This window comes from Bombina bombina, chromosome 6 (genome assembly GCF_027579735.1).
Source record: "Bombina bombina isolate aBomBom1 chromosome 6, aBomBom1.pri, whole genome shotgun sequence".
Classification (NCBI taxonomy): domain Eukaryota; kingdom Metazoa; phylum Chordata; class Amphibia; order Anura; family Bombinatoridae; genus Bombina; species Bombina bombina.
In genome coordinates, this window is record NC_069504.1 from 1,012,528,432 (window position 1) to 1,012,550,646 (window position 22,215).

Here is a 22,215-nt window from a genome sequence, read left to right on the forward strand (position 1 = left end):
CCAATTTTGACGCAACACTTTTCGCACCAATTATGACGCAAACTCCGAACCAACCCACACACTAGTGAATTTTTCAACCACTTTTGATTGGAATATGCATAATCACATGATTTATGACATCAGCCAATCTGATTCAAATATACATTTTAAACTATCACTAACGAATCCAATTGCTCGATACTTGTGTCATTGATCACTCTTCAGAATCAGTGCCATTTGTTACATTGTGTTTATACTTTGAAAGTATGTATAGGTGAGATTAGTATTACATATAAACATTGATGCTGACATTAGGACACACAGTGTAATATTTTAGACAATGATTTTAAAATTCGAATGATGTTTTATTCAATATAATCTTAAACTGATAGCTCAAAGGGATAGCCCACATAACATTAAACTGTCATGATTCAGATACTGTATTTCTTCCTTCTCTTGAATTTCATTTTCAGTAAGAAATGTCATCTTATATGCCAGTCCATTTTATAACACCTTTGTAAAGTTGGTTTTTAAAACTAGATTGCAATCAGGAGGGATTAGACAGGTACAGAGAGAAAACTGGCCCAGCTTTTAAAATATCCATTGATTGCAAATAAATACATATGATACCCTGATGACATGCTATATTCACAATTATTCCTGCTCAGAATAATAATAAATTTACACTATATACATATAGTGGTATAAATAAACACAGAGATATGACAGACAACATTGTTTCGAACAAAAAAAGGAACTTAGGGACAGGTAAATATGTTTGCAAAAGATTTCTGACATAACACACACACACACACACACACACACATATATATATATATAAATATATATATATATATATATACACAAGTATGTGCAAAGATATATATACAAATTCTAGCATTAATAATCATTTCTAAAAAAAAATAGATAAAAGCATATCATTACGTCTAGAAATACAAATACACATTAATTTATGTGAAAGTATCATATAACAAATAAATATAAAAATTACTTTCTATGAGATATTGTTTGCTGAGGTATAAATGTAGCTATTTCTTGGACATTAACAGATGAAAAATAAAAGATTAGCTTTAGAGAAATGTGCTTGTTCATGGACAATAATGAAATGGTATAAATAAAGTTGGGAGAAACCTGAATAACCGCATCATCGATGACTATCAGTTAACAGTCCGATGCTCATCGCGCATTTTTTTGATGTTTTTTTTTTATAAATAAGGGGATCGTATGTGGATCCACGTCAGCGATGTCTGGTGAGTGTACTGACGCCGCTGAATGCACTGAGATTGACGCTTTGATAAATATACCCCATTGAAAGCAAATATTTTGTCCATTCCATTTAAAAAAGGGTTCAGCACCAAATTTATTCATATGTAGGCAGACTAATGTTACCAAGCAGGAAACCTGTCCACTTGCAAAGGGCAAGGTAACATCTATTGTTCACATTTATCATTGCACAAGCAAAGCCATGCAGTTCCGCTGGTATTACAGTTCTTGATTAAAGGGCCAGTAAACCTAGCAAATAATGTTATATAATTCTGCACATAGTGCAGAATTATATAACATTAGCTTAGCGCCAGGTTTCTAAAGCAAATTTTAGATAGATATTTAGCAAAGAAAACAGAACTCTGCTCCTGGCTCTACTGAGTTGGTCTGTTTTCTTCTGTTAAGCGTATCGCGGTCACGCTGTCTAGTCACAGCATGCCCGATCGCTCTATTAAAATCAAAGTAGCTCGCCCCCGCTCTGGTCTGGTAGCAGGAGCGAGCTACATTGAGTTTAATAGTGCGATTGGGCCGGCTGTGATTAGACAGCGTGCCCAGATGCGCTTAGGAGAAGAAAACAGACCAGCTCAGTAGAGCCAGGAGTAGCGTTCTGTTTTTTTTTTCTAAATATCTATCTAACAATTTGCTTTAGAAACCTGGCGCTAAGCTAATGTTATATAATTCTGCACTATGTGCAGAATTATATAACATTATTTGCTAGGTTTACTGGCCCTTTAATATACAGTATGTTGTGCGAGTGGTAGTATAATGTGCACTACAAAATTTATCTTGGGTAGCGCAAATTCTTTGGTTAAAACATTTCACTTTGGTTACAATTCATTTTAACTAACAACTTCTAATACTCAATCATATGTTATTATTTGCATGGGTCCAAGTGCAAAAGAATTCACAGTGCATTACTGATTGTGCTCAACTAATCTAGCCTTGTATGTGAAAAGTATTCAGCAAGTATCCCCTCCTGTAAATCGTTAGGGAGACATGAAACCCAAAAGTATTCTTTCATGATTCAGAAAGAGAATACAATTTTAAACAACTTTCCAATTCACTTAGATTATGTAATGTACTTCATTCTCTTGGTATCTTTTGTTCAAGAAACAGCAATGCACAAGGGTAAGCCAATAACATAAGTCATGTACGTGCAGCTACCAATCAGCCAAGTACCAAGAGAACAAAACAAATTAGATAATAGAATTAAATTAGAAAGTTGTTTAAAATCTCATGATTTCACTGAATAATGAAAGAAAAAATATTTGGGTTTCATGTCCCTTTAAGAAAAAAAGGCAAAGAACAAAGAATAACCACAGCTTTTTTGTTTTCATGCAGATCCAATACCTGGCTGTATTCGTAATGGAACTATCATTGCGGTGAGAAAAAATAATTTTATTTCCAGTAAATGTAAATATTTAGTTATTGTAAGGTACATCTGAGAAAGGTGTTGAAAGCCACTGCTGCTTTGATCCATATTTCTCATTATAACAACAAACTGACCATGGGCAAACTATAGCCACCCAGAGGAATCCACAAAAGAGAAGAGCAGAAGGAACTGTAACTGCAGTCAGGCCTTAGAAAAAGGTTGTCTCATTTGGGCTGAGAGCACAAATTTCATGATGTTACAATTCTGGGTTGAAATAAAATACTATCTACAGGTCTGGTGTTTGTTGACTGCACCTCTCAATCTTCTGGATGGCTGCAGTTTGCCCACGATCAGTTTGCTAGTGTACTCTGAATACCCAGCACGCTACAATAAGCAACGAGGAGTTGTTATACCTAAGTGAGCTGTTTACTTGACACTTCACAGCTCCTCTTGTTATTATGTCAGTTTATCCCTGTAGTTATAACAACTGGCTGGAAAAGGTTACAATTCATTCAGTAGCTGACCTAATCAAAAGTGGGCCTTGGTGCAGGTGTTTTTTTGGGCCTCCCAAAGGTAACTTGGTAGTAGGCAATAGAAATTATATACATGAGGCTCTGTATAATGATTTTGTAGATAGATAGATACAACCTGCGCTAATAAAAGGCTCACCTGCATTAGAATTGTACACATTCTGCACACACCTATGTATGGACTGGTTACTATTGGCTCCTCCAGCACTTGGGCCCTGGTACCACTGCACCTGCTGCACAGATGGTAGTTTTGCACCTGAATTTATTTTTGGGAAGATGTGGATACAACAGGAATAAAATATAGGTGTATATGTATATATATATATATATATATATATATATATATATATATATATATATATATATATACATATCCATAAAAGAAGAAGTCCTGACTGACTGACTGACTCATCAACGACCAGCTAAAACCGTTTAACCTAGTAACGTGAAATTTGGATGTTACGTTGTTTTTATGACGTTGGCACCCACTAAGGAAGGATTTTTGGAAATTACGTCCCTAAGGGGTGAAAAAGGGGGTGAACTTTTTTATAAGGATAACTATATCTCAAAAAACGACAATGTTACAGACGTGAAAATTGGTATTTAGATTTTTCGTTAAAAGCACGTTTTAACATTTCCCAAAAATTCAACTTAAGGGGGGTGATTTATAAGGAAACCTATATCTCATAAAGCAAAGACATGAAAATTGTTATTTAAATTATGAGAAACACAGCAAACTAACAAAAACTCAAGAAGTTCATGTCAGCGAGTGTGCAACCCAAAAGGCACACAAGTGAGGGCACATGTCGTTGCGAGTGGTCGGGTTTTTCCGCTATTTTTGGAAAATCACAAAATCCATGCGAGCGAAGCCGCGGGCAACAGCTTGTATATATATACTTGCATATTTCATCAATAATGTATTGTATTTCTAGCATTCTGCATTAAATGTATATATATATATATATATATATATATAAATATATATATACACATATATATCTTTAGACATATATTTAGACATGTATTTGCATGTATTGCAATGTTAAAGCCATTTGCCTGCCTTTTTTTTTCTAACACCTGAGACCTCATATCTTTGAGCCCTTATAACTTTTGTTTGTATTTTTGTTTTAATAATTTTTATTAGATAATGTTATTAAGAGTGTAAGTTTACTTTCTAATGTATTTTTGATGTGTTTTGTGCAACTTTTTAGTTTCACAAAACAGTTAACCAGAGCTGTGAATTCACAGTAATCATGGTAGCGTAAATAGCGATTACGCTCAAGCGATCACATTTAATTTCAACTTGTAATCCCAGTGGTAAGCCCACCCATGATAAACCCCTTATCTCTTACATGCAAACTTTGTGCTTTACTCGTAATCTGGCTCAATAAACATAGTGTTTGATTTAAAGAAGCCAGGGAGCAAAAAATAAATGTTTTAGCTGCAAGATTAAAAAAAAAAAAAAAAAAAAAATGTCCCTTTAAAAAATGTCTACCATATTGCTCCTCCAGGTTCCCACCAAGCCTGCCAGGTACCCCCCCTCAAAATCATCATCAGGTAGTACAACCCATGATAAGGTTGTCCCCTGCCCCCTACCCTTCCCTTTCTGCGTATTTCAGGCTGACTGCTCAGCATGTGTGATATACCTGCTTAGAGTGGCATAATACTAGAGTGTGCATAACAGGGAGGTGAAAGGTTGCCTTGCCATTGGCCGTACCGTCCATTGATACTAATTTTAAAAATAAAATGTGTGAGCTGCCAGAGGAGTCTTGTAGCAGAGCTTTTTAACCCTTTCACGACTAAGCCTTTTTTGACCCCAGTGCTGAGCCAATTGTAAACTTTTTTGGTATGTACATTTAAACCCTATTGTAAATCAAATTTCAGTTAGTGACCCACACAAAGGATATATTGTTGTTTTCAGGAGGCCCAGCAGGTTCACAATATGCCACTATTATATTTATAATTCATGGTATATGAAATAGCTATGGCAAAAACTGTGGGGGGAAAAAGTTTATTATTTGCTAAGATTTTAATAAATAATATTAAAAAAGGCCAAATTACAACTTCTGTTACTGTGATCCCTTACTAAATTTTAATCAAAGGTAGCCTCGTGTGAAATAGGGTGCAATACAGGCTTTTGTGGGTTATAATATAAATTATAGAGGCCCCATTGTACAGTAATGAAATAAAATAACTTTTTTTTCTTGCAAGACAAAATTCATGTCTTTTTTTTGAGAGACCAACTTGTCTACTAGAAAATACATTTAATTAGAGGTCTCTAGACATACCAGATTTTTTATTGCACATATAATGACCCATTCCCAAGCAAATCCACGTGTTTTGTTTTTTTTACTTTATTTTTTAAAAAATCTGCTGTGTGGTACTTCTCCCATTTGAAATGAGGGGTCTTGGAGGTTTGTAGCTGCTAAGAGAGCTGAGATCGAGGGGTTTGAAGAAGCTCCCCCCATCCATCTCCCTTGCAGCTACATTAAGCTTCCTGGTTCTGCCCCCTTTGTGAAATCACCATGTGCGTACGTAATGACATCACCAGCACTCTCATGAAGCCTGAGAGTGCCACCCACTAGGCCACCAACAATCTCGAACTGTATTGCGGGGGATCACCTAAAACAGTTTTTGATCGGTGACCCCCATGCTTGATGAAAAGGTCTTGTCATGTGTCCACAGGTCACAATGCGCATGACGAACATTGCTCGTCCAGGCCACTTCAACTTCAATTTTTAGCTCACAAGAACATTTAAAGGTACATAAAGCCCCAAATCTTTATTTTGTGATTCAGTTAAAGCATAGATTTTAAAATAACTTTCCAGTTTACTTCCTTTATCAATTTTGCTTCATTCTGTAAGTATTCTTTGCTGAAGGAGCACCAATACACTACTGGGAACTAGCTGAACACATACATAAGCCAATAACAATAGATATTTAGCTCTCAGTTCCTGGGCCTACCTTGGTATGATTTTCAACAAAGGATACAAAGAGCACTAAGCAAATTAGATAATAGATGAAAATTGGAAAGTTGTTTAAAATGACATACTCTGTCTGAATCATGAAGAGAACATTTTGGGGTTCATGTCCCTTTAATGTGAAGATACCCTCACCTGAGCACAGGTGATCCTGTCCTTTTGTTTTGATTGAGTCATTTGTTCTCAAGAAGGCAGATGTATCTTTCATGACCTGTGCTGACATTTTATATCTGGAGTTTCTATACCTCTGGGATTGAGACAGAGCTTGTTACTTACAGGAAACTCGGGGGGGGGGGCATGTATGTTTGTATGGGAAATTGTTTGATGATGGTGTAGATAGCACATATAAAACAAGCTGTGAGATGTGAAAGCACAAGGCTGGGTATAATCTAGACTGTGAGTGTTTGCATGCATGTGTGTGCATGTGCGTATCATGAAACTGAGCTTTCATTTGCCTACCTTAAAGGGACATCAAATTACAAATGTAAATACACATTTTATTATTTCACTTTTACTTGATTATAAATATGACTTTAACCCCTGAAAGTGGGTTACACATTTAGTGATCAACAATGCACTTCTTCTCCAGGGCTGAACATAGCTGGGGATTGGTGTCTACATACATATGCTTCTTATTATTGGCTCATCAACTGTGTTCAGCTACTGACCAGTAGTGCATTGCTGCCATGGAGCTAATGTTAACCTGCAAAGGGTTAAATACATACTTAAAGGGACATGAAACACAAAAATAATCTTTCATGATTCAGATAGAGAATACAATTTTAAGTATTTTTTCAACTTACTTTCATTTTCTAATTTGCTTCATTCTCTTGGTATCCTTTGTCAAAGCAAGAATGTACTACTGGGAGCTAGCTGACCAGATTGGGTTAGTCAATAACATGAGGTAGATATGTGCAGCCACCAATCAGCTGCTCATGAGCCTACCTAGATATCCTTTTCAACAAAGTATACTTAAAGAACAAAACAAGTTAGTTAATAGAAGTAAATTGGAAAGTTGTTTAAAATCAAATGCTTTGTCTGAATCATGAAAGAAAATATTTGGGTTTTAGGCCCCTTTTAAATGCAATTAATATTGCAATAAGAAAATGTTCCAACAACTTACTTTTCTTGTTTCACTTTGATGTCCCTTTAAGTAATCACAGCATACTGATGTACAGTACTTGATTCTATTGCTCAGCCTTTACATTTCAGAAAATAATTTTTAAAGACAAAACAAGTCTCTGTAGATAATGACTCAGAGCAGGGGAGTAATTAAGATAGGCAGCAGATGTTTGGTTGCTAGGAAAGTTGGTCAATTTCTCCCGAGACCTGTTAACACAGGTGGCTTAAAATGTACAAGTGATAATTCTGAGAATACATTGTCCCTCCGACTTTGTACTTTGAAATGCACCAAACACATTGCTGCTGCCATCATTTATAAGCAGGGAGCATTTTTTTTAACTTTTTTAACTATAATAATAAACTTACATTCTGTTTAGATTTTAGTTAACATTACAATTTGATATTATTTAATAAACAAGAGCCGTTTTATTTTTCATGGAAGATAAAGTAAACCAGAACCTGTATTAAAGGGACATACAAATGCAAACAAAAAATACATGCTCTTATTCATTGTAATGTGTGCATTATTGAGCTCAGATAACTATGGGGTTGCTCACAATATTGCTCTTGTTTTCAGTAGATAAAGATGTCTGAACTTCAGCTGGTATTGCCAGTATATGTCTCCAATTATGATATGCTTCAGCCGTTAAAGGAATAGTGTAGTCAAATTTAAACTTTCATGATTCAGATAGGGCATGCGATTTTAAACAACTTTCCAATTTATTTTTATCATCAAATTTCCTTTGTTCTCTTACGCCTAGATTTAGAGTTCTGCGGCCAAAGGGGTGCGTTAGCTACGCATGCTTTTTTCTGGCCGCACCTTTTAAATAACGCTGGTATTTAGAGTTCACAGAATGGCTGGGTTTTCAGTGCGTTAGGCTCCAAAAAGGGAGCGTAGAGCATAATTTAACGCCACTGCAACTCTCGATACCAGCGGTGCTTACGGACGCGGCCAGCTTCAAAAACGTGCTTGTGCACGATTCCCCCATAGAAAACAATGGGGCTGTTTGAGCTGAAAAAAAACCTAACACCTGCAAAAAGCCGCGTTCAGCTCCTAACGCAGCCCCATTGTTTTCTATGGGGAAACACTTCCTACGTCTGCACCTAACACCCTAACATGTACCCCGAGTCTACACACCCCTAACCTTACACTTATTAACCTCTAATCTGCCGCCCCCGCTATCGCTGACACCTGCATATTTTTTTAAACCCCTAATCTGCCGCTCCGTAAACCGCCGCAACATACATTATAGTTATGTACCCCTAATCTGCTGCCCCTAACACCGCCGACCCCTATATTATATTAATTAACCCCTAATCTGCCCCCCACAACGTCGCCGCCAGCTACCTACAATAATTAACCCCTAATCTGCCGACCGCAAAGCGCCGCCACCTACGTTATCCTTATGTACCCCTAATCTGCTGCCCCTAACACCGCCGACCCCTATATTATATTTATTAACCCCTAATCTGCCCACCTCAACGTCGCCTCCACCTGCCTACACTTATTAACCCCTAATCTGCCGAGCGGACCGCACCGCTACTATAATAAAGTTATTAACCCCTAATCCGCCTCACTCCCGCCTCAATAACCCTATAATAAATAGTATTAACCCCTAATCTGCCCTCCCTAACATCGCCGACACCTAACTTCAATTATTAACCCCTAATCTGCCGACCGAATCTCGCCGCTACTGTAATAAATGGATTAACCCCTAAAGCTAACTCTAACCCTAACACTAACACCCCCCTAAGTTAAATATAATTTAAATCTAACAAAATAAATTAACTCTTATTAAATAAATTATTCCTATTTAAAGCTAAATACTTACCTGTAAAATAAACCCTAATATAGCTACAATATAAATTATAATTATATTATAGCTATTTTAGGATTTATATTTATTTTACAGGTAACTTTGTATTTATTTTAACCAGGTACAATAGCTATTAAATAGTTAAGAACTATTTAATAGCTAAAATAGTTAAAATAATTACAAAATTACCTGTAAAATAAATCCTAATTAAACCTAACACTACACGATCAATAAATTAATTAAATAAAATACCTACAATTATCTACAATTAAACCTAACACTACACTATCAATAAATAAATTAAATACAATACCTACAAATAAATACAATGAAATAAACTAACTAAAGTACAAAAAATAAAAAAGAACTAAGTTACAAAAAAAAAAAAATATTTACAAACATTAGAAAAATATTACAACAATTTTAAACTAATTACACCTACTCTAAGCCCCCTAATAAAATAACAAAGCCCCCCAAAATAAAAAAATGCCCTACCCTATTTTAAATTTAAAAAGTTCAAAGCTCTTTTACCTTACCAGCCCTGAACAGGGCCCTTTGCGGGGCATGCCCCAAAGAATTAAGCTCTTTTGCCTGTAAAAAAAACACATACAATACCCCCCCCCAACATTACAACCCACCACCCACATAGCCCTAATCTAACCCAAACCCCCCTTAAATAAACCTAACACTAAGCCACTGAAGATCTTCCTACCTTATCTTCACCATACCAGGTTCACCGATCCGTCCTCGGAAGTCTTGATCCAAGCCTCGGAAGTGTTGATCCAAGCCCAAGCAGGGGGCTGAAGAGTGACGTCCATCCTCGGGCTGAAGTCTGGATCCAAGCGGCGGCTGAAGAACTCCATCATCGGGCTGAAGTCAGAAGTCCATCATCGGGATGAAGTCTTCTATCAAGCCGCATCTTCAATCTTCTTTCTTCTGGAGCGGAGCGGAGCCATCTTCTTTCCAACCGACGCGGATCCAACCTCTTCAACCGACGCCTACTCGCCGAATGACGGTTCCTTTAAATGACGTCATCCAAGATGGCGTCCCTCGAATTCCGATTGGCTGATAGGATTCTATCAGCCAATCGGAATTAAGGTAGGAATATTCTGATTGGCTGATGGAATCAGCCAATCAGAATCAAGTTCATTCCGATTGGCTGATCCAAGGGACGCCATCTTGGATGACGTCATTTAAAGGAACCGTCATTCGGCAAGTAGGCGTCGGTTGAAGAGGTTGGATCCGCGTCTGTTGGAAAGAAGATGGCTCCGCTCCGCTCCGCTCCGCTCCAGAAGAAAGAAGATTGAAGATGCGGCTTGATAGAAGACTTCATCCCGATGATGAACTTCCGACTTCAGCCCGATGATGGAGTTCTTCAGCCGCCGCTTGGATCCAGACTTCACCCCGAGGATGGACGTCACTCTTCAGCCCCCCGCTTGGGCTTGGATCAACACTTCCGAGGCTTGGATCAAGACTTCCGAGGACGGATCGGTGAACCTGGTATGGTGAAGATAAGGTAGGAAGATCTTCAGTGGCTTAGTGTTAGGTTTATTTAAGGGGGGTTTGGGTTAGATTAGGGGTATGTGGGTGGTGGGTTGTAATGTTGGGGGGGGGGTATTGTATGTGGTTTTTTTACAGGCAAAAGAGCTGAATTCTTTGGGGCATGCCCCGCAAAGGGCCCTGTTCAGGGCTGGTAAGGTAAAAGAGCTTTGAACTTTTTAAATTTAGAATAGGGTAGGGCATTTTTTTATTTTGGGGGGCTTTGTTATTTTATTAGGGGGCTTAGAGTAGGTGTAATTAGTTTAAAATTGTTGTAATATTTTTCTAATGTTTGTAAATATTTTTTTATTTTTTGTAACTTAGTTCTTTTTTATTTTTTGTACTTTAGTTAGTTTATTTCATTGTATTTATTTGTAGGTATTGTATTTAATTTATTTATTGATAGTGTAGTGTTAGGTTTAATTGTAGATAATTGCAGGTATTTTATTTAATTAATTTATTGATCGTGTAGTGTTAGGTTTAATTAGGATTTATTTTACAGGTAATTTTGTAATTATTTTAACTATTTTAGCTATTAAATAGTTCTTAACTATTTAATAGCTATTGTACCTGGTTAAAATAAATACAAAGTTACCTGTAAAATAAATATAACTCCTAAAATAGCTATAATATAATTATAATTTATATTGTAGCTATATTAGGGTTTATTTTACAGGTAAGTATTTAGCTTTAAATAGGAATAATTTATTTAATAAGAGTTAATTTATTTCGTTAGTTTTAAATTATATTTAACTTAGGGGGGTGTTAGTGTTAGGGTTAGACTTAGCTTTAGGGGTTAATCCATTTATTACAGTAGCGGCGAGATTCGGTCGGCAGATTAGGGGTTAATAATTGAAGTTAGGTGTCGGCGATGTTAGGGAGGGCAGATTAGGGGTTAATACTATTTATTATAGGGTTATTGAGGCGGGAGTGAGGCGGATTAGGGGTTAATAACTTTATTATAGTAGCGGTGCGGTCCGCTCGGCAGATTAGGGGTTAATAAGTGTAGGCAGGTGGAGGCGACGTTGAGGGGGGCAGATTAGGGGTAAATAAATATAATATAGGGGTTGGCGGTGTTAGGGGCAGCAGATTAGGGGTACATAAGGATAACGTAGGTGGCGGCGCTTTGCGGTCGGCAGATTAGGGGTTAATTATTGTAGGTAGCTGGCGGCGACATTGTGGGGGGCAGGTTAGGGGTTAATAAATATAATATAGGGGTCGGCGGTGTTAGGGACAGCAGATTAGGGGTACATAAGTATAACGTGGCGGTCGGCAGATTAGGGGTTAAAAATTTTTAATAGAGTGGTGGCGATGTGGGGGGACCTCGGTTTAGGGGTACATAGGTAGTTAATGGGTGTTAGTGTACTTTAGAGCACAGTAGTTAAGAGCTTTATAAACCGGCGTTAGCCCAGAAAGCTCTTAACTACTGACTTTTTTCTGCGGCTGGAGTTTTGTTGTTAGATTTCTAACGCTCACTTCAGCCACGACTCTAAATACCGGCGTTAGAAAGATCCCATTGAAAAGATAGGATACGCAAATGACGTAGGGGGATCTGCGGTATGGAAAAGTCGCGGCTGGAAAGTGAGCGTTAGACCCTTTAATGACTGACTCTAAATACCGGCGGTAGCCCAAAACCAGCGTTAGGAGCCTCTAACGCTGGTTTTGACGGCTACCACCCAACTCTTAATCTAGGCCTTAGTATTCCTAGTTGAAAGCTAAACCTAAGTAGGTTCATATGCTAATTTCTAAGCACTTAAAGGCCGCCTTTTATCTGAATGCATTTGACAGTTTTTCAAAACTAGACAGTGCTAGTTTATGTGTATCACATAAATAACATTGTGCTTACTCCCGTTGAATCAGCAATAATTGTCTAAAATGCAAATCTGTCAAAAAAACTGAAATAAGGGGACAGTCTGCAGAGGCTTAGATACAAGGTAATCACATAGGCAAAAAGTGTATTAGTATAACTGTTTTGGTAATGCAAAACTGGGGAATGAGTAATAAATGGATTATCTATCTTTTTAAACAATAAAAAATCTGGAGTAGACTGTCCCTTTAATATCACTGAAGTTGAAAATTGTTACTTCCCAAAAAGCCATACAAAATCTTTATTTGCTTCATTAACATCTTGATTTTGTAACCCATAAAAACAAAATGTGCACGATTTACAACAAACAAAAATGCCAATTTTGGGGTTAAACAATTACATCACAGGTTGAAGGGCTTGTTGACTGATAATAGTGTGCAGTAAACCTGCTACGCTCTAAAATCACAGAGATATTTGTCAAGGATGTCATCAGTACAGTGAGAGTGTTTGTTAGGTTAATAGCTTTGCTAATTTTTATTAGTGTAAAAAGTCTCATTATCCATTACTCCTCTGGATTTGAAGGACATCATCATTGACTTTGCAAATTCGTATTAGTGTAAAACTCATTATTAATGTTATAACGTTAAATGATTGAGCAGGTAGTGTTTGAATGTTTTTGTGACATTGGTTCCTAATGTCATCCAAAATGAGGGGGGGGGGGGTAAATTCAGTATGTTTTGCAAATACAAAAATAAAAAAGTTAACTAACATAATTTGGAGCATACATTAATAATTGAAAAATATTGTGTTGTTTGCGGTTTATTAAGTCCTTTTAGATTTTGAATTCTATAAAATGTTAAAGGGACAGTCTACCTTCATAATAAAGTGATCTATTTTGTTAGTTTGCCCCTTATTAACTTGTCCTACCTCTTTGTCGGCATGGTGCCCACAACGGCTTCCGTTATATTTAAAAGCGATTGACGCCGTTTTCGATTTGCAAATGGCCCCTGAACTCCACCTACCGCCGTCTTCTTCATTCACAGCACATTTTTTTTTCTTCAAATTTCGTGCCCGTGAATGTTGATGACGTCACCGCATTGTGCGTCGAGTTACTGCGCATGATCGAAGTTGACCAGAAGAGCTGGGGATCGTTTTTAGGATTGGACCGTTCCCGATTACTCTATGCAGTGACGTCACTGTCTGTATAATGCGCATGTGCACAATACCGGGAACGCTATATTATCTTTATTTACGATTTCATGGGAGACACAGGGTAGTGTATTGAAGTGAGGCATGGATGATGTCTTTGTAGGCGGAGTTTAGGGGCCATTTTCAAATCTAAAATGGTGTGAATCTTTTGGAAATATAACTGAGACCATTGTGTGCAGCATGCTGACAACCAGGTAGGACAAGTTAATAAGGGGCAAACTAACAAAATAGATCACTTTATTATGAAGGTAGACTGTCCCTTTAAGTTATACAGGATACCTCAGAATCTATAAGTGATCATTGTGAGAACAGGTATAACTACCAGCAGATTCAGTGGATCCTGTGTTTATCTGAACATAATTACATCCCTTTGAAATCTTTCTCTGCTGATCTAATCTTGCTGTTAGGTTATATTGATGCAAATCTATTTTATATACAAAATTTCAAGATTGTTACATTAAAGGGACATGAAACCCAATGCTTTTCATTCTGATTTAGAAAGAGTGTGTAATTTTAAAAAAGTTGTTTAAATGTGTATTCTTTATCTGTATCATGAAAGAAAATTTTTGGGTTTCATGTCCCTATAATTTGACCTTAATGCAGTATGAGAATGCTTCACCCTCCATTGACTTAAACATATTCATTCATCAGCTCTACATTTTTGGCAGCCAGACATTTAATGGGACGTCAAAGTACATTTTTTATGCATTAGAAATTAACAAATGGTTTGTAAAATATCTTCATATAAGATTCCTATTTAAACTGTTATTTGTTAGCATATTTTCATTTATATTATCTCTGCTGATGCACTCAATCTAAAGGGACATGGAATCCAACATTTTTCTTTCATGGTTCAGTGCATTCACTTTTAAACAACTTTCCTATCTGTTATCTAATTTGCTTAGTTATCTTTGTATCCTTTGTTGAAGAGCATACCTAGGTAGACTCAGGAGCTGGGAAATAGCTGCTGATTGGTGGCTGCACATGCTATGCCTCTTTTCATTGGTTAAATGATGTGTTCAGCTAGCAACCAGTAGTGCATTGCTGCTCCTTCAATAAAGAATACCAAGAGAATGAAGCACAATTGATAATATAAGTAAATTGGAAAGTTGTTTAAAATGTTTCTTCTATCTGAATCCTAAAAGTTAAATTTTGGGTTTCATGTCCCTTTAAAATGAGATCCTCCATAAAATAACTAATTATTCAGATAGAGAAAGCAATTTTAATAGACTTTTCAGATATCAGATTTATTTCATCCTCTTGGTATGGTTTGTTAAAAAGTATACCTAGATAGGCTCAGGCACAGCAATGCACTACTGGGAGCAGGTTAGTGCCTCTTGTCATTGCTCAAATGTGTTCCTCTATGTCCTACTACTGCATTACTGTTCAGGATCTTACTTTATCTATGTGTGTAACTCTTTTGCAGGAGCTAAATACATAGTTAAATGCAAGCAATAGTTCAATAATAAAATGCTCTACAGCATTAAAGTATTTTCACGTTTGCACTTTTTTCTTTAGTTATGGAAAATAAAACATAAAATATATATATAAAAAAAAAATGTTTCTTTAATTTCTGATACAAAGGTCCCCATTTATAAAGTAGGTAGAGAAAATGTCTGCCCACATTCAGTGCATCTGATGATATTTAACAACACAAGAATTTTCTTGTGAAACTCTGCCACTTGCTCTCGTGCAGGATATATTTATATATTTGTCAATCATCATGGACCAATAAGCCCGTACTATGTATATGTAAAAAACTGACTTCAATGTCCTTTTAAGTTACTGTAATGAATCAGCATGACTGTTCCTACATGATTTTCATTAGTCGTCATACTGCATAGACTGTGTACAGATGTGGCCAAAAGTATTGGTACCCGTGCATTTTAAAGTATTGGTACCCGTGCATTTTAAAGTATTGGTACCCGTGCATTTTAAGTATTGGTACCCGTGCATTTAAAGTATTGGTACCCGTGCATTTAAAGTATTGGTACCCGTGCATTTTAAGCATTGGTACCCGTGCATTTTAAGCATTGGTACCCTTGCATTTTAAGAGAAAAACACAAAAAAGCCTGATTGGAGTTTGCAAAATGCATATCCTTCTGGGAGAATGTCCTTTAGTCCGACAAAGCAACATTTGAGCCTTTTGGCAAATCACAACTCCATGTTTACAGAAGGAAAAAGGAACCTTCCAAGGAAAAGAACACAGGGGAGGCTCCTTTGCTTCCTCTTGCACTGGGTGCCTAGAATCTGGGCAGGGCACGATGAAGTCAGAAGACTATCAAGGCATTCTGGAGTGAAACCTACTGTCCAGTGTTAGAAAGCTATGTCTCAGTTGCAGGTCATCTGAAAAGTTGTTGAAAAATGCATTTCCTATCTGAATCATGAAAGTTTTGACTAGACTGTCCCTTTAAATAAGCTTTTATCCATAAAGCAGCCATGGCTTTCATAACGGTAAAACTTAAATAAAAAAATGATGTTGCCAAGAATTAACTTTAGTTACGTGTTGCAAATAGATTGACAGTTTAAACAAAGACTTCAAGGATAGTTATATTTTCAGTCTGCTATATGCCACTAAAATCATGAAGCTAAAGAAAAGAACAGAAAACATAAAAGGGGTTTATACAGCTTTGATTTGAGTGATTTAACATATGCTTGTTATTTATTTTATATATTTTCTTTTATCAAAGTCAGACAGCTTGCACACACCCTGCTACAAAGCTGCAGTGCAGTTTTATGAGTAAAACGAGTGTTTCTAATAAATTTAATTGTCACCTTAACATAAATAATAGCAAACACTATGAATATTCCATAACGTTAGAATAGACACAAGGCTTTATTTATTGTAACAAGAAACATTGCTTAGAAATTATTTAAAGTTGTTTTGAGCTTCAATGAAATAAAAATACATATTTTTAGAAAAATAAATACAAATTTACAGATTTTGCTATGAAGTTTGGGTAGTAATACTGAGAGATAAAACCTGTTTGGTATACTGTAATGTTTAAACGGACAGGAAACCACAAATTTATTGTGCATATGATTTTAAATATTCTAATGTTTTTTATTATCAAATTAGTTTTATTCATTTGGCATCCTTTGTTAAACTTGCACTATAGGGAGCTAGTTGAATACACTGGGTGAGCCACTGAGAAGAGGCATATATATGTGCAGCCACCAATCGGCAGGGAGCTCCCAGTAGTGCATTGCTGCTTCTGAGCCTACCTAGGCATGTTTTTCAACAAAGGATACAAAGAGAACAAAACAAGAGATAATAGCTGTCAATTAGAAAGTTGTTTAAGATTATATGCTCTATCTAAATCCCAAAAGAAACAATTTGAGTTTAATTTCCCTTATATAATATAAATCACATCAAAAAGGTAATATGCTGATTTTATATTGCAATATTGGTTTTGAATAATTAAGGATTGCAAACATATAGTTCTTGTGGATTTAGATTTCCAGACTGCTAATAAATAAAGAGAAACAAATTCACAGTATTTTTATATTCAATATTTTTTCTTAAAATATCTAGATTTTCTATATCCAAGGTCATATTAGTGTAATGTTCATAGCAATACCATTTGGCAATGAAACCCAGAGTGGTATACTGTAATGGTATACTGTAATGTTTAAACGGACAGGAAACCACAAATTTATTGTGCATATGATTTTAAATATTCTAATGTTTTTTATTATCAAATTAGTTTTATTCATTTGGCATCCTTTGTTAAACTTGCACTATAGGGAGCTAGTTGAATACACTGGGTGAGCCACTGAGAAGAGGCATATATATGTGCAGCCACCAATCGGCAGGGAGCTCCCAGTAGTGCATTGCTGCTTCTGAGCCTACCTAGGCATGTTTTTCAACAAAGGATACAAAGAGAACAAAACAAGAGATAATAGCTGTCAATTAGAAAGTTGTTTAAGATTATATGCTCTATCTAAATCCCAAAAGAAACAATTTGAGTTTAATTTCCCTTATATAATATAAATCACATCAAAAAGGTAATATGCTGATTTTATATTGCAATATTGGTTTTGAATAATTAAGGATTGCAAACATATAGTTCTTGTGGATTTAGATTTCCAGACTGCTAATAAATAAAGAGAAACAAATTCACAGTATTTTTATATTCAATATTTTTTCTTAAAATATCTAGATTTTCTATATCCAAGGTCATATTAGTGTAATGTTCATAGCAATACCATTTGGCAATGAAACCCAGAGTGGTAGTATTAAAGGAACATGAAACACACATTTTTCTTTTATGATTTAGATAGAGAATACAATTTTAAACAACTCTGTAATTTACTTCTATTATCTAAATTGTATCATTCTCTTGGTATCATGTGTTGACGGAGCAGCAATGCACTAATGGTTTCTAACTGAACTGATGGGTGAGCCAATCACAATATATATATATATACTAGTCCTAAAGCCCGTTCACACGGGCCGTGTTGTGTTATATTTAATATCTCTCTCGCTCTCACTCTCTCTCTTTCTCTCTCTCTCTCTCTCTCTCTCTCTCTCTCTCCCCCCCCCCCCCTGTGCGCCTTCACTTGCCGGTCCTCGCGCTGCTTTGTTTCACTGATCAGCTGTGCTGCCGGGTCCTCACTCTGCTGCCGGGTGGGTGCGCGTGCGATCAGCTGCAAGAGTTTGTCTGAACTGCGCATGACGGCTTCAGACAAACTCTTGTCTTTTATAATATAGGATATATATATATATATATATATATATATATGCAGCTACCAATCAACAGCTAGAACCTAGGTTATCTGCTGTTCCTGAGATTGCCTAGATAAACCTTTTAGCAAATGATAACAAGAGAAGGAAGCAAATTAAATAATAGAAGTAAATTAGAAAGTTGTTTAAAATTCTATTCTCTATCTGAATCACACATTATTTTTTTGGGGTTTCATGTCCCTTTCTTAATCACATTAGCACTTGACAATTTATGTTAATTTCCCCCAGAACTGCACCTAAAGCTATATCCCGTGTACCTCACCCAATGCATTCAAGGATTTCCCACTGTGACAAAAACCAGTACAAATGACGACCTCACCCAAGTTACTCCAGTGCTCATATTACAAATTAAAAGTAAAAACGATCGATTGAGCGCAATTGAAGTTAATGCACGTCAGGTTACCGAGTCCTCAGAGCTCTGGTTAACTTTTTCGTGAAACAAAAAAGTGTCACAAAACACATCAAAAATACTTTACAAAGTACAGCTACACTTAGTTACACTCATAATAACACCATCAAATAAAAATTATTTTAAAAAAATGCACGAAACAGTTATAAAAACTCAAAGATATGAGATCTCAGGTGTTAGGGAAAAAAGGCTGCAAAGGGTTTTAACATAGAGATACATGCATATGCATGTCTAAATATATGTGTTTATATATGTGCACATATGTTTTTATGTATTTATATGTGTATATATGTATTTACAGACATATATAAACACATAAATACTTATGTATAAATATATATATATAGAGAGATATATAGAAGCACATTGGAGCCCTGTCCAATGCATAAAAAGATTACTTCTTGCGGATCTAGTGTGCGAGTGGGAGTGTTAAATATCGCTCCACTTGTAATCCCTAAATGCGTAGACAAATTTTATTTTTACTTCGTATTAAGTATCAGTAGAACCTACACTGTTTATTAATTTTATTATTATTTTGTATCATTTTTTACACTGATTATTATTTTATTATTATTATTATTACTATGTATTTTTGTGTATAAACCTATAGGACAAAGTCACAAAAAAATGTAATACGTTCAGTTATTAAATGTTAATGTTGGATCAAATTGTAATTTATTTTATTTTTTTTTAGCCTGGAGAAACATTAATGATTGACGCATGTTCCACATGTGAATGTAATGTGCAAAGAATACCAGTTGTGAACTTTAAACTTACATGTAGAAAAACAACTTGCCAGCCATGTCCCAAGGTAAGTACCAAATGAAAAACTGCTACAACATTAAAGTTATTTCATGTCAAGTGCGACTATGTAACATACTAGCAAACCATAAAACCAAATAGTATCCAGGTATCTGTCTTTAGCATACATATTTAACTTTCCTAAATCTTTATTAATAACATGTAATTTAAGTTATCCATAGTATAACTTTTGCATACTGCATAAAAACATTTATTTTTGTACTATTATTATTTATAATTAATGTATTATTTTTTTATTAGATAAAACATGACTAGAGATTCGGCACAAAAAACAGAGAACTCTAAAAATGTTTTTTTTTAATTAAAACATATTAAATAGACATGTGCATGGCGAAAAAATTCGGTTCGGATCGATTCGGATTTGTTCGAATTTCGGTTCGGATCGATTCGAATTCGGAAAAATTTGAATCAATTCGGTTCGGATTTGTTTCGGATTCATTCGGATTCGAATAAATTAGGTTTGGATTTGTTTCGAATCGGCTGGATTCGGTTTGATTCGGTTCGGTTCGGAAATTCAGAATTTCGGTAAGTGTTAGGTGGGATTAAACTAGTATTATGTACTAAATTCGGCTGGATTCGGTTCGATTCGGTTCGGAATTTCGGTAAGTGTTAGGTGGGATTAGACTTATACTGTACAATACTAGTGTAATCCATAGCCATCCGAATTTACCGAATAAATCCGAAGTAATTCGGATTTATTCGGTAAATTCGGCAGTATTTTAATTCGGAAATTCGGTTCGATCCGAATCGCCAAATTTTCCGAATTTTCTGAATTTCCGAATTGATCCGAAATGAATCGCACATATCTAGTATTAAAAAGGAAGTCTAATAAGAGAATACAGCACAGCTACTGTCTTACATGTTTTGGCTCTTAGCCATGCCACATTTGTCTAATCTGATTCTCTACATATCAAGAAATAAATGTGTCTAAAAGAAGATAGCTTATAGAGTTTATAATAAAATAATCCTTTATTAGAACAACGGTAAAAAACAACAAAAAAACAAAAAGTATATAAATGGGGGAATAAACAGGGACCAGTAGTAACTCTACTAATTTAAACCAATTAAAACAGTGGGTATGCTAAGAACTTGGTGACAATTTTTAAAAATAAAGAACATGCAGAAGTGGCTAGTTTAATCAATGAATATTGATTGCTATATATTATAAAAGGAAAAGAGACTGACAAAGATACAAAAATAGTAAGTACAAAATTATAAATAAAAGATGGAAAGCATCCCTACAGAAAACAGAGCAAACTTAGATGTAAGCAGGAAGAAAAGATATGGGGCAGTGAGAGATATGATAAGCTACAAGAGAAGATTGGAGAACTTGTAGAAAGAGAAGTAAAAAAAAACCCCAAATAGATGGAAATAAAAAGGAAATGTAGCTTGACAAGGGTATGGCTGCCTGTATAACTGTATAAAGTATGGTTGCACTAGGTATGTGTGCAGTGCATGTTTGCTGACACTCTGGACTGCTGACAAGTCTCTTTTCAATTAAGATGTAAATACATTAATAAAAACTATACATTTGTTGTGGGATTTTCTTTAACAATGATGTACTAGAGTGTGTAAACTATCTCAACTACTTCCAATAAAATCCATTATTTTTGGTAGTAACATGACTTAAGCAGGGATTTCACAGTAATCAGCTCTTGGGTTGCATTGTGACTTCCATAAAATGATGTAGCATTGTGGTCTAATTTGTACAAAACCCCTGGCTTTCTGACCACAATTGCTTTTTGCTCTTCTGATTGTTGGACTTCTGACCATTGTTTTGTTTGCTAATTTTGTTCATCATTTTTAAATCTTGCTCTATGAACAAACTATTTTGTATCTGGACACCTATAATATACACAAGTGGTTTCAAATTTCTAATTGCAACCTGACATGAGGCTTTAGTTACAGATTCATAAACAGTTAAGGTCACCTAGAGTATACACCATTAAGCATACCTGTATCCCTAATTTCCATGTATCCTACTACTATTCAGTTTCTCAATAAACAGATCAGTAAATGACTTAAGGGGACACACAACCCTAATTTTTTTTTCATGATTAAGAGCATGCAATTTTAAGCAACTTTCTAATTTACTCATATTATTATTTTTTCTTTGTTCTCTTGGTTTGCTTTGTTGAATGAGCAGCAATGCACTACTGGTTGCTGACTGAAAACATGGTTGAGCCAACGAATTTCAAAATCACTTCTTGGAAATGATCTTGTTTTTTGTAGAAATATTATTCAATGTTGCTATAAATGAGACAAAGAAGTAATTTCTGATTTAGCAACAACATTAATAATAGTACAATTGTAAAAAGAAGGCAATTTTACATAGTAATAAATAAATATTTTTTGTAGTGATTTTTATTAATACAATCTACATTTTCACTTTCAACACATTTTAAAATGTTTTGGGGCATACAATTAATATAGATGACTTAAATATAAAGCAAGGCCCTAACATGTTTTAACAATACTGCTATATACACTAATAATATGTATATCAAACGGAACACGCTGCTATTTGTTAGTTTGAATGAATGATGCATTTTACTATATAGAATGTAATAGTTGATTTAAGAAGCACACACACTTGA

The 22,215-nt window shown here is 35.5% G+C and overlaps 1 protein-coding gene across 1 annotated transcript in view; it reads left to right on the plus strand.

The window, feature by feature from the left end:
• VWF (von Willebrand factor) overlaps positions 1–22,215 on the plus strand; it is a 424,292-nt gene that overhangs the window by 382,492 nt on the left and 19,585 nt on the right. The window contains exons 46-47 of the mRNA XM_053718732.1: positions 2,605–2,645; positions 19,491–19,607. Coding sequence (XP_053574707.1) covers positions 2,605–2,645; positions 19,491–19,607 — 158 coding nt within the window. The remainder of the gene's footprint in view (positions 1–2,604; positions 2,646–19,490; positions 19,608–22,215) is intronic.